Source organism: Enhydra lutris, unplaced genomic scaffold (genome assembly GCF_002288905.1).
Source record: "Enhydra lutris kenyoni isolate GAN:26980312 unplaced genomic scaffold, ASM228890v2 scaffoldscaffold9, whole genome shotgun sequence".
In the NCBI taxonomy this organism is placed as follows: Eukaryota; Metazoa; Chordata; class Mammalia; order Carnivora; family Mustelidae; genus Enhydra; species Enhydra lutris.
The window spans coordinates 96,071-109,215 of NW_019154093.1; the positions used below are offsets into that span (position 1 = coordinate 96,071).

Consider the following 13,145-nt stretch of genomic DNA (forward strand, 5'->3'; position numbering starts at 1 on the left):
CCTCAGCGTACTGAATTACGAAGTTCTCAGTCGGTCTCTCGCGCTAGACTGCGCGCCGCTTGAAGGCATCCCCTCCTCAGCGCTGCAGCGCGGGCGCAAACACACGGGGCCAAGGGGTTGTCGAGGCAGGGGGCCAGGCGGGCCGGGCCCAGAGGGATGCGGCCCCAATTCCCGGGGGGAAGGCGAAGCCAACGGACCCCACCTCCGGGAAGTGACGCCACCCGGCGAGCGGCGCTGGAGCAGGGGCCGGCCGGAGCGGGGCGCGCGCAGCATGGCGGAAGCGGAAGGGAGTTCGCAGCTCCTGTTGCCGCCGCCGCCACCCCCGCGCGGGATGGCGGAAGTGGCGGCGCCGACGGCGGCCGAGACGGACAAGAAGCCTTTCAGCGGCTCGGGCGGCAGCACCATGGATGTGGACCGGAGCCGATTTCCCTACTGCGTGGTGTGGACGCCCATCCCGGTGCTCACGTGAGTCTTCCCCGGCTTCCGCCCGGGGACGGGGAGAGTCGGGCGGCCCCGGGCCAGCCTCCGGTTTCGACGTGCTGCAAGCCCTTCCCTCCGGTCCGGCCCGCACCCCTCGCCCAGTCACCAGAACCCCGCCACCTACGCGGTGCCAGTTTGTGCTGACGGAGGGGACACGCTCCTCGCCCTCGTTACACCTGGTCTAGTGAGGGAGCAGGGCAGTCGTAGACCAGCGGGAAAGGTTCTGTGGCTGGGAAGCGCAGGACCTGTGGGCGTGCAAAAGAGGGGTCCCTCACCGGGTCTGAGGAGACATCTTCGTTCAGTGCTTCATTCATTGAGCGAAAGCTTGCTGATCACTTCCTATAGGCTAGAATGAGTCCAGAGGCGGGAGTGGGAGTGTGGCTGGGACCACGCTGCCTCCTGAGATGTCAACATTGAAAAAGCCCCCAGACATCTGGGAGTCCAGCCGTTTGTCTCGTAGGTGATGAGGCTGGAGATCACACACTATTTCAGTTGCAAAGCGAATTTAGGTCCCAGGGTATCTACCTCCCAAAGCAGTGTTCCTTCCATGGCCTCGTCCTTTGTCAGGAGAGAGAGCTGGTGCTCCTGTAGTGTGGCCGCCTTTTAGGGAGGAGGAGCTCCTGGGTCAGGGGAGCTGGTTTGCTCTCCTACTTCAGCCTTGACAACTGATAAAAACACCCTTCACAGTGCTGGACAATTGGCCAAGCTCTTTCACAGTCATTTTTTAAGGTAGGGATTTCTGAGACGATGAAGCTGAGCTTCCTCTGTACCATTAAAGGTCTTGGTCAGCTTCACAAGCCAATGAGCAAAAGCGTCCCAAACTCAGTCTTCGGACTCCATAACATGCTCTCTTTTGACTATCTCCCCTCACCTGATGAGACAAATTTGTTCCCTGTATCATAAGCAGCCAAGTGTTGTGGAGAAGGGACCATTTTTTGGCCTTATATGTTGATGATACAAAAATGACCTTAATTTTTGTATTATGTTAAAATACTTCACTTGTTTGTTTTTAAATGCTTATGCATTCGTTTAAAAGCATCCAAGTCTGATTCCTTTAAAAAATAAAAATTTTAAGAAAGTGTGTTCATTCATTCATTCGTTTATTCAGTGTTCTTGTAACATATTTGCTGAATGACTCCTTTGTGCCCAGAGTAGTTCTAAGTGATAACAATATAAAGTCACAGATGAAACAGATAGGATTCTCACTGTCATGGAGGTTTTTTTTTTTTTTTTTTTTTTTAAGATTTTATTTATTTGACAGATAGAGATCACAGGCAGAGAGCAGGCGCTGGTGGCGGGTGGGGGGGTGGGGGGGGCGGGAGCAGGCTCCCAGCTGAGCAGAGAGCCCAATGTGGGGCTCGATCCCGGGACCCTGGGATCATGACCTGAGCTGAAGGCAGAGGCTTTAACCCACTGAGCCACCTAGGCGCCCCTGTCACAGAATTTAAATCCTGGTGAAGGGAGATAGACAGTAAACAAGTAAGCTAGTAAGAGAACTTCTGATAGTGATTAGTGCTGTGAAGAAAATAAAATGTTTACGTGAGAATAACTGGAAGGGATAGTTAGGGAATATACTGGTTTTACTAGAAACATGTCTTCTTTCTTTAAGATCTCTGGTTTTTCCCTGTTCTCAGAAAAACATTCATAGAGTCCTCTGCTCTTCAGAGAGCTGATAGCAACATGAAATGGGGGCACCATAATCCCCAGTCACCTGGGCCAGAATCAGCTCGCACCCTATTTCTGTTTGCATCTATGTGCATGTGTCAATAGATAAATAAGCCATAGGCCCTCTGTGGAACCTGCAGCAGGAAGGGAAGACAGATGAACGAACCATCATAGTGCATCGTGATGATTGCTGACCTAGGGTGCAGAGCTGGGAATAGATGTGGCACAAGGAACTGTCATCTGTCTTTGGAAAGGGGAGCAGAGAGGAGGCAACTGAAACCAAAACTCTGTCCACCCCCTCAGAGATGTTGATAATTCTGCATGAAAAGCCAGATAATAGCTCCTGCTGCTAATAAAAGAAGCTAAGATTGGATATGTACTCTAAACATCTTATATTCATCATCTCATTCGGTCCTTGGTCCTTACGTCAACCTAATGAAAAAATACTGTCATCCCCATTTTGTAGATGAGGAAATAAAGGCTTAGAAGCCTATGTGGGGCTCTGTCCACTGAGATAGTCTACCTTACCAGGCAGAGCTCTCCAGGGTCAGTAACTCCTTCCCTCCCGCCGTTCCTTCGTTCCATGAACAGTTATTGAGGATCTGTTATGTACTTGGTCTGAATAGACAGCAGTCCACAAAGCAGCTTTGGAGCTTGCCTTCATGGGATTTCCAGACTGACTAATACTTGGAGAGTTTCTTCTCTGTTGCCTCCGTAGGCTCAGGGCTCTGCTATTGTCTCTGGACTTTACAGATTTCCGGCATAGTTGTGATATGTGGGTTACTGGTCAAACCCAGACCTTCTCCCCAACCAGATGAAAGGAACTGGGGCAGAGGCAAAGGGTGGGGGGGGGGGTTGTTCTGAGATCAGGGTCTGAGAAGCCAGAGGAGCTACTTTCCCATAATTCAGGTGCCCATTCTGTGGCCACTGTAGCTCTTTAGCAATTTATTCTGTGCCGGTCCAGCCAATGAGATAGCAAGGGTTTATGGAACAGCTCATGGTAACAATATTGAGCAACTACCAAATGCAAGGAAGTGTGTCGGGCACTTCGCAAGCAGAGCCTGTTTAATCCTCACAGTAGCCCCCGCACTGAGGTCATTATTACTATCCACCTCTCACTGACAAAGTTGGGAATGAGTAACTTGCCCCAAAACAAAGTCAAGACTCAGCCCAGCTCCAACTTCAGAGCCTGACTCCACTCTTAAATTCAGGACATTCATTCATTCATCATTTATCAGTCAGTGAATTCATACCTCCAACTGCATGCTAGGCACTGCTCTGGGGACTATAATAAATAAGAAAATCCATGCTGTCTTGGAGTGTACGTCCTAGTGGGGAAAGACCACAACCATAGACGTTAACAAGATTAGTTCCAGATAGTAGTCAGTACTATGAAGAAATTAAAGCAGAGTAATGAGATCTGGGGTTCCTGGGGTGATGTGTGGCTACTCTTTTTTTTTTTTTTTTTTAAAGATTTTACTTATTTATGTATTTGACAGAGAGAGAGAGAGAGATCACAAGTAGGCAGAAAGGCAGGCAGAGAGAGCGGAGGAAGCAGGCTCCCTGTTGAGCAGAGAGCCCGATGCGGGACTTGATCCCAGGACCCTGAGATCATGACCTGAGCCAAAAGCAGAGGCTTAACCCACTGAGCCACCCAGGCGCCCCATGGTGTGGCTACTCTTGAAGGCATGGTCAGGGAAGACCTTCCAAGTGGACAGTTAAAGCTGAGGCCCAAATGACGAAGAGCAGCCAGCTGTGTGAAGCTCTAGAGGAAGAGTGTTCCAGATGAAGGCAAATGAAAAAGAGCATTGAGGTGGGAAGATTTGTTGTGTTTGAGGAACCAGAAGCAGGCAATGTTGCTAGAAAGAGGGTTGAGGTGATTTCAAGGGATAAGCAGGGCCAAAGTGTTGGAAGGAGTTTTAAGTATATTTTAGGTGTAACAGGAAGCCATTAATGAGTGTGAAGCAAGGGATTGATGGAACCTGAATTACGTTCTCAAGAGACCGCTCTGACCCCACTATCCTTTCAGATTCCCCGGGCAGCAGACCTAGGAAGACCTCTGTCCCATCAGTCATAAAACTGCCCAGTGTTCCTTTTAAGGATCTTTTGAATCCATCTGCTTCTTACTACCGTACCACCAGTGCTCTTTTTTTTTTTTTAATTTAAATTTTTTTTTTTAAACATATATTTTTATCCCCAGGGGTACAGGTCTGTGAATGACCAGGTTTACATACTACACAGCACTCACCATAGCACATACCCTCCCCAATGTCCATAACCCCACCCCCCCTCTCCCAAACCCCCTCCCCCCATCAACCCTCAGTTTGTTTTGTGAGATTAAGAGTCACTTATGGTTTGTCTCCCTCCCAATCCCATCTTGTTTCATTTACTCTTCTCCTACCCTCTTAACCCCCCATGTTGCATCTTCTCTCCCTCATATCAGGGAGATTATATGATAGTTGTCTTTCTCCAATAGACTTATTTCGCTAAGCATGATACCCTCTAGTTCCATCCACGTCGTCACAAATGGCAAGATTTCATTTCTTTTGATGGCTGCATAGTATTCCATTGTGTATATGAGATATCACCTCACACCAGTCAGAATGGCTAAAATTAACAAGTCAGGAAATGACAGATGCTGGCGAGGATGCGGAGAAAGGGGAACCCTCCTACACAGTTGGTGGGAATGCAAGCTGGTGCAACCACTCTGGAAAACAGCATGGAGGTTCCTCAAAATGTTGAAAATAGAACTACCCTATGACCCAGCAATTGCACTACTGGATATTTATCCTAAAGATACAAACGTAGTGATCTGAAGGGGCACGTGCACCCAAATGTTTATAGCAGCAATGTCTACAATAGCCAAACTATGGAAAGAACCTAGATGTCCATCAACAGATGAATGGATAAAGAAGATGTGGTATATATACCACCAGTGCTCTAGTCAGGATCACCATCATCCCTTGCCAGTATTCCAGAATAGCCTCTGAACTGGCCACCCACTTCCCTCCACTCTTGTCCCCTCACCTTCTCCAAACACAAGCAGAGTTCTGCTTTCTGCCTGATGACATCCTGTCCTTTCACGGCTTAGGGTTAAAAGTTACCTCCTCTGTGAAGTTTTTGCTGACTGCCCCAGCCCCTAATAATCGCTTCCTTGAGCTGCACCTCCAGGTTTTGCCTCCCCTTCCCAAGCAGGGTGCAGCTTTGAAACCAGTGCTGGCCACTGGCCCTGGAATGAGTCATATTTTCCCCCCGGGAGTCCTTAAACTGGACCAGTCTGTTCAGCACCGAGGCCCTGTAGCGCCCTGGTTCCCATGCTACAGACAAATCAGGGGTTTCTATATATTTTGCATATTGGGGCCCAACTGAGATTTTGTTTTTTTAAAAAATTTGGACTTTAAGTTCCTGGAATGCACCGTGCTTTTGTCCTCATCAATGTCCTTCCACCTACTGTTAACTTCCTCATTTCCTCTAAGCAGCCGTCCCTGAAACCCTCCTCCCCCCACACACAGATTAGTCTTTTGTTGTTGTTGTTTTTCCTTAAGATTTTATTTATTTATTTATTTGACAGAGAGAGAGAGAGTGACAGCACAAGCAGGGGGAGCAGCAGGCAGAGGGAGAAGGAGAAGCAGACTCCCCACTGAGCAAGGAGCCTGGCGCAGGGCTCCATCCCAGGACTGAACCACCCAGGCGCCCCCACAGATTGGTTTAAATGCCTCCCCCCTCACTTTTTAATTTTTTAACCCCCCCCCTTTTTTTTAAGAGGTAGGCGGGGGTAGGGGGAGAAGCAGGCTCTCCGCTGAGCTGAGAGCCCGATGCCAGGCTCCATCCCAGGACCCTGAGATCATGACCTGAGCAGAAGGCAGAGGCTTTAACCTCTGAGCCATCCAGGCACCCCTATTTTTTAACTCTTTTGCTGAGATATAACATACACTGCAAAGTGGACAAATCTTAGGTATATGGCTCAGTGAATTTTTGCATATATATATAGATATATATTCATATCACCCAGGTGAAGATAACATTTCCAGTACCCGAAAGACTCCCTTGTACCAGTTAATTCTGACAAAGAAATTACCCCTCTTTTGCCCTTGAGCACCATAGGTTAGTTTTACCTCTTCTTGTAGTTCATATAAGCGGAGTTTTATGCATGGACTTTTGTGGAAGGTTTTTTCACTGCCTAATGTCTGAGAGAACATGTGTTGTATGTAGCCGAAGTGTGTTCTTTGTTCATTGTTACGTATTATTTCATTTCATGACTCTACCTAATTTACTTACTCATTTTACTCTTGTTGGACATATGGATTATTTCTAGTTATTTTTAAAATCAACTTTATTGGGGGGGGTGGGAGTTGAACAGGGGCCAGGTACTAAGCGGGGCAGTTGTGATGATACCGTAGGCTGGTGCACGCGAGTGATGAATCACTGAATCCTGCACCTGAAACTCGTATTGCTCGGTGTGTTACCTAGCTGGAATTGAGATAAAAACTTGGGGGAAAATTCAACTTTATTGGGATGTATTGTATATACAATGAAGTGCATACATTTTAAGTGTGCGGTTCAGTGAGCCTTGACAAATGTCTCCAGCGATGTTGAACGGAGGTGCTATGGATTTTCTTGGCATTGGTGGACATAAGCATTTGTTTCTGCTGGGCGTACACTCTGAAGTGGGTTTGCTGAGGCATAGAGTAATTGCCAGTTTTGAAAGCAGTAGAAACAATTGCAGTTGCCCCCCATCCTCTCCACACCCCATGTTACCATCCTTTGGGGGTAGCCATTCTGTGGGGTGCAGTGGTGTTCCATTGTGCTATTCATTTGCCCTCGCCCCTCGTCTGTGCCTCCGCAGCCCTCCCCAGCCACCCTAGTTGGCACTCACTGCACAACGTTATAGTCACGTAGTCTCACGCTGGGTGGAGTGTCCCCAGCATCTGTCTAACCAGTCGAAGACCCCCTAAGTTTTGCCCCTTCTCTGTCCTTTTTTTCACAGGTGGTTTTTCCCCATCATCGGCCACATGGGCATCTGCACATCCACGGGAGTCATTCGGGACTTTGCTGGCCCCTACTTTGTCTCGGTGAGTTCCCATTCTGCCCCGCTTTGGTGGGTTCCAAGGCTTCAGTAGGAGGCTGGCCTGGCTGGCCTGGGGCAGCTTTCCAGTCTCCCCAGGAGAATGCAAATATCAGATAGTCCTGGCCCTGGTCCTCTGCTCTTCACCAGTGTCTGACCCCTTTCCCCCTTCTCTTACCTCTAGGACAGGCCAGGAGGGCAGTGTGGCCAGAAGGATTCTTAAGTAACTGACCCAGTCCTTAGCCCACCCCTGGGGTACCAAGACATGGGTAGGGATTAGAGGCAAGAGTGGAGAGTCAGACCATCCAGGAACCACAACTGGACCTTCAGAAGGTGGGAGTCACAAGGTGGGGACACAGGGGAGGCTGATGTGGTTCCCTGGGTGTGGCCATGGAGAAGATGGGGTGGGGCTTCTAGAACGAACCAGCTATGTTCTTAGGTCTGTTTCCTGGGGATGTGCCTGAGGTGGGGGCAGGGGGCCAGACAAGCAGGCAGCGTGCTGCCTATCCCCGGGGTGCGGCTTCATCTCCTTGAGAGGCTGGAATGAGGAGCCGTGATGGTACCAGCTTGTTTATATTACTAGATGTCATGACAAAGGTCTTTTGTATATTTTATGGTAGTTTCTCTTTGACCTGCTCTGTCAGCTGGGTCTTCCTGATTCTGAACCCAGAATCTGCCCTGACCCTTATGTAGGAGGTCCAGGGCTTGGGTGAAACATGTCCGTCATTGGAAGCTTCTCGAGCCCCCTCCTCAATCACCAGGCCTCCTCTGAATGATGCGGTCAGGCTGCCAGACACAGGAGCCCCATGTGGTCCCTGTTGTCGGGTCAGGAGGTCAGAGGGTGTTGTCATTTGTACCACAAAGGAAACTGCCTCCCTGTGATCACTCAGAGATTGGCCAGAGAACTTGGAGCAAATGAGGACCAGAGGGTGAGAGAAGTACCTGGGAGCCACACAGAGGGGCTGTCATGGCTGGCACTCCGTCTTTGGTTTCTGGGTGCAGCGCCCTGGGCACTCCTGCTGTGATGTGACTTCTCCCAGAAAAGCTGCTGCTGGCCCTTTAGATGCTGTGCCAGCCCTGGAGCGGGGCCCAGACTCCGCTTCTGCCCCCCTGACCTACCACCTTCTTAGTCACTGCACTTGCACCATGGACACGTCTGTCTGCCAGGTTCTCCACTCACTTCTGCTCTTGTCCTTCCGCAGGAAGACAACATGGCCTTCGGGAAGCCTGCCAAGTAAGTGATGAGCACCATTGTGACAAGCCCTAGGGCCGGGCCTTCTGGGATGCGGCGGGAATCAGCACCCTGAGGATGGGATGAGGGCCGGGAGAGCCAGGGTCCACCAGAGCATAGCACCCATGCCAAGCATCTGCCCCGGTCCTGGCTGCATTTTTACCCACAGACCATCTAGACTTTGCCTCAGCTCTGCGAGGTTGTATGCAGCTCCATTGGAAGGATAAGGAAAGAGAAAGGGCTGGTCATGATCATACAGGAAGTGGCAGAGCTGAGACTCACACCTAGATGTCTCATTCCAAAATCTAGATTCTTCTGCCCCTCGGGAGTGAACAAGCCATTTAAGATGTAAAGGAGGCACTGCTTGGAACTCAGCTGGAAAGTTCTGGTTAGAATAAAAGTAGTCAGACCCTCTGGGAGCTATTGCTATGTTTGGGTATTTGGAATCTTTGGTCTGTCTCCCTCCCTCTCTCCCCCACTTCCTTCCTTTTTCTTTTTTCTTTTCTTTTTTTTTTTAAAGTAATCTCTATACCCAGTATGGAGCTTGAACTCACAACCCCTAAGATCAAAAGTCTCATGCTCCACTAACTGAGCCAGCCAGGCACCCCTTTATTTCTTCTGTCTTGGGGGCCCACTCAGCTGTGGGCCTGGTGACAAGGTCTTAGTCATTGGTATGCTGAGAACAGCCCCTGTGGTCTGAAGCTGCCCCAGCCAGGTCAGGCCTCAGGGAGGACGTGGTACCTGCGCAGTGAAACAGCCAGCCCTGGTTCCCCGCCCCCTGCTGACTTCCACAGGCAGGCGGAAATGTTGGCCGTGGACCTCTGGGCTGGATGTCTGTGCCAGGCTGCTTTTTGGGGTCAGTTTTCTGGGCACCCGTTTCCAGGCAGGAACCCCTGTGCAGCCCCATATCCAAGCCGTTCCCCATGGAGCAGCCAGAGGGCGCCCTGCCCTCCCAGCATTCACTTCTGGAGCCCCGCTGGGCACTCCGTTGTTAGCACAGCTGCTGGCACCTAGCTTGAGATCAGTGAGCTTTTAGCCCCACGGGCTCTTCTCCTGCTCACCCCAGTCTCCCATGTGGGGGGGAGGGCAGAGAACTTGTGCTATGGATAAACTCTGGGTGACATTCAAGTCCCCCAGCATGTGGCCCGGCCTGCATCTTCCTCCCTCTGACTCCCAGCAGTGCCCAGACTCTTAACCATCCCATTCCCCCACCCCCCCACCCCACCCCTGTATGAACCCCATAAGTCTGTGACTCTCCCTCTGTGTGTGCTCCACCCTCCGCTGGGCACAGGTAACCACTCTTCCTTCACACGAGATGCAGATGTCACCCCAGAAGCCTCTCACAGCCCCCCGAATGAGTTAGTCCCTGCCTTCCCCAGCATCCACATGGCGCTGTGTGACAGGTGTCCACTGTGTGCCTCTTGCCCTGGGCTTTTCTCACCCCTACAGCCTCCGCCCCCTCTCAGGACCCTGCACAGAGCAGGCGTCCGGAACATTTGAGAGGCTGAGTGATGGTAAGAGAGGAGAGCCAGTGCCCAGGACCCCCTCTGTCCTCCCAGGTACTGGAAGCTGGACCCTGCTCAGGTGTATGCTAGCGGGCCCAATGCATGGGACACAGCTGTGCACGACGCCTCCGAGGAGTACAAGCACCGCATGGTAGGTGGGCCACTTCCCATAGCAGGACCTGGGGTGGAAGGTCCCCCACCACCCAGCCTGACCCATCCCTTCCCACGTCTCTAGCACAGTCTCTGCTGTGACAACTGCCACTCACATGTGGCATTGGCCTTGAACCTGATGCGCTATAACAACAGCACCAACTGGAACATGGTGACACTCTGCTTCTTCTGCCTGCTGTACGGGAAGTACGTCAGGTAAGCCGTCCAGCCACCGCTCACCCCTGGGGCCGCACTCTCCCAAGGATCCCATCAGGGCCCTTTGTGGAGTTCTGCAGCCAACAGGGCCAAAGCAGATGCTGGTTGGAACCATGAAGGTTCTAGAATAACTAGCTGAGTTCCTGGTGGAGAGGAAGGTGACTGTGCTGAAATCCAGCTCCACCTGGATTTCACCTGGGTCCAACCCCAGACCCATGTGATCTCAGCCACCTGCCTTGGCCTCTCTAAGCTGCAGCTGCCCTTGGTAAAATGGAGCTGATGGTTGTGGCCCCTCGGAGAGGCTGTGAGCCCTCAGAGCCCCGTGCACAGGTCAGGCGAACATGGAGACTCTTGAAGGAAGGGCTGGTAACTGCCCCCACGGGAGTCCCATCCTACTCTTCCTCATCAGAGGCAGGGTTCTGGGCAGGTGGCCTCCGTGGTGGCCTGGGAGGACCTTTGAAGCCACAGCCTCAACCTGTAAGGTCAAAGGCATTATTCCAGTTTTCAGGTAAGGGGACTCAGAGAGCTTGAGTGATGCACCCACCTGGGCGCCAGCATGGGCCTGGTCCCCGCCCCCCCCGGCCACCTCTCCAGCCCTCCCGCTAGCCACGTGCGTCATTAAGAGCTTCTGAAAAAGAGACTCTTAGGGGTCTTTTTTTTTTTTTTTTTAATTCCGAAAGTCCTTTAGCGGTCCCCAGAGAAGACTGTAACCGCAGTCACACAGACACTGAGGCAGAGCCCTGACTCCCAGCCCCTCCGCTCTAGCCACAGCACTGTGCTGACTCCTGCCCACCCCTCGCTTCCCAGAGGGCCTCATTAGAGGGCTTCCACACCGAGACTCAAGACCTCTCCAGAGAGAGCTCATTGTGGAGGGAGCGGCGAGGCCCAGAGAGGGGTGGGTGCGTCTCATGCCTGCCCAGTGTGGTCTCAGATGTCTGCCAGAAACCTGGAGCAGCCCCTGCCCAGGACTGTAACTGGTGACTCTGCATCATCGGTGTCGAGCCGGGCTGGGCCTGTTCCCTTGACTGACCAAGTCTGGGGGTGAGGGAGTGGTTCCGGGAGCTTCCTTAGGGGCAGCAGCCCCATCTGGGCTGGTGTGCTGACAGGACTCTATGAAACACACCCCACTCCTCGGGCCCTTCCCATTCGGACTCCCGTCTCTCCTCCCTGTCAGCGTGGGGGCCTTCGTGAAGACCTGGCTGCCGTTCGTCCTCCTCCTGGGCATCATCCTAACTGTCAGCCTCGTCTTCAACCTTCGGTGATGGCTGCCTCCTGGCCCTGAGCCCACCAGGTTCCTGAGAAGGCAGTCGCCACCCCTTTTGGTTCCAGATTTTTCATTCTCACCCCAGAAGGCAGGGATGGGTTTGCCGGTCTTGACCCAGTGGTCTGGGCCAGATGGACTGAACAATGGCTGAAGATGAACATGGGGCGGGGGGTGTTTGCTTGTTGTGTCTCACTGGTCACTGAGAAGCTCCCTGTCCCCTCCTTCCCAGACTTGTGACCCCCGCCCTTGAGGTACCCTCTTTGGTCACCTGTTGGAAAGGCCTTAGCTTGCCTCTGTAGAGCTGCTCCTGCCACTGCCCACTGGGCTCCCTCTGCCTCATCCCAGTGCCCGGTGGGGAAGGGGAGCACATTTGGACCACCGGACAAGGCCACACAGGGGCCAGAGCTGGATTTGGAGCGCAGCCGCCTGCCAGGGCTCTGGTCCCAGGGTGGGTGGAGTACACTGAGAAGTTTCCATAAGCTAAGCTGCCCTGGGACCTTCACCACTAGTCTCTAGAATGGTCTAATAGGACTGGGTGGGCCCCCAGTCAGATGTCTACCAGAAGCTGCACTAGGGTCGGTTCGTGCGCCATCTCCTGGTGTCCTCCAGCCCCTGCAGACCCTGCTTCCTCTTCTCCCTGGGCTTCCCAGCACATGAGTCCATCTCCCCCTGCAGTTGGGGGTCGGGGCTCCCCCAGCCAGCCCAGGGAGATGAGTGATGCTGACATGCCCAGAGTGACCCCCTGTAGACCAGAGCAATGTAAACAGAGCTTGGCTCCAGCCCCAGGTATGGGCCTTGCCCAGGCGCACTGGTGATGGCCCCATGGGTCCGGGATGCTGGGGGCTAGGCATCAGGGCAGCCAGTGCCGTCGGGGAGCTGGAGGGGAGCTGTTTCCTCCCACCTGCCACAGTTCCCCTTAACTTCAAGTTGTGGAAAGGGTGTGTGCTGCCCCTCACCCCTGCTCCGCGGATTCCTTGCGTGGGGCTCCCTGAGCAGGGTAATAAAGAGTTTGACTCCAGAAGGTGTGTTGTCCTTGTTTTCTCCCTGGCGGGGGCCCTGATTGACAAAGCCATGGTTGAGTCCTCGTCCAGTGCCTACCTCAGGCAGAGCTTACGGGGATGTCCGCTTCCCTTAGGTACCTCCTGCCCCGGGCCCAGGCTGTGGGAGCTCCCCACCCTTCCAGATCCACTCTCCCAGAGCCTTCTCAAGGCAAATGAGTATGAAACCCTCCCACACTGCTTGTTGGGAAGAACTGGCAGAGCACTGGGAGGTGGGGCTGGGCAGACCAGCGCCCTGACCTGTCCCCTAGCCAGGGCTGCACCGTCTGGGATAAGCCAGGAGGATCACCGGAGCCCCTGGCCTCTGCCATATCCATCAGTCATATTGCTAGGTTCCCCGTGCTGACCCCCAGCGATCAGGTCACGGCCCCGCTCTCCAGCAAGACGGCAGAACCTGCTGGTTTCTGGTCCTTTGCTTTCCACCTGTTGAAATCTTGGCCCTCCTTTCTAAGACTTGGCTTCAAAGCCTCTTCCTTGGTGACATCTTTCCTAACCCTGCTCTATGTCATGT

The 13,145-nt window shown here is 52.7% G+C and overlaps 1 protein-coding gene across 1 annotated transcript; it reads left to right on the forward strand.

Annotated features, from left to right (window-relative positions):
- The first annotated feature begins 224 nt into the window (after positions 1 to 224).
- On the forward strand, positions 225 to 12,597 carry LOC111143550 (transmembrane protein 222). The gene is made up of 6 exons (XM_022497376.1): positions 225 to 465; positions 7,133 to 7,217; positions 8,413 to 8,444; positions 10,001 to 10,097; positions 10,182 to 10,312; positions 11,487 to 12,597. Exons 1-6 carry the CDS (start codon positions 272 to 274, stop codon positions 11,572 to 11,574), a joined length of 627 nt encoding a protein of 208 aa, XP_022353084.1. The 5' UTR covers positions 225 to 271; the 3' UTR covers positions 11,575 to 12,597.
- The last annotated feature ends 548 nt before the right edge of the window (positions 12,598 to 13,145 follow it).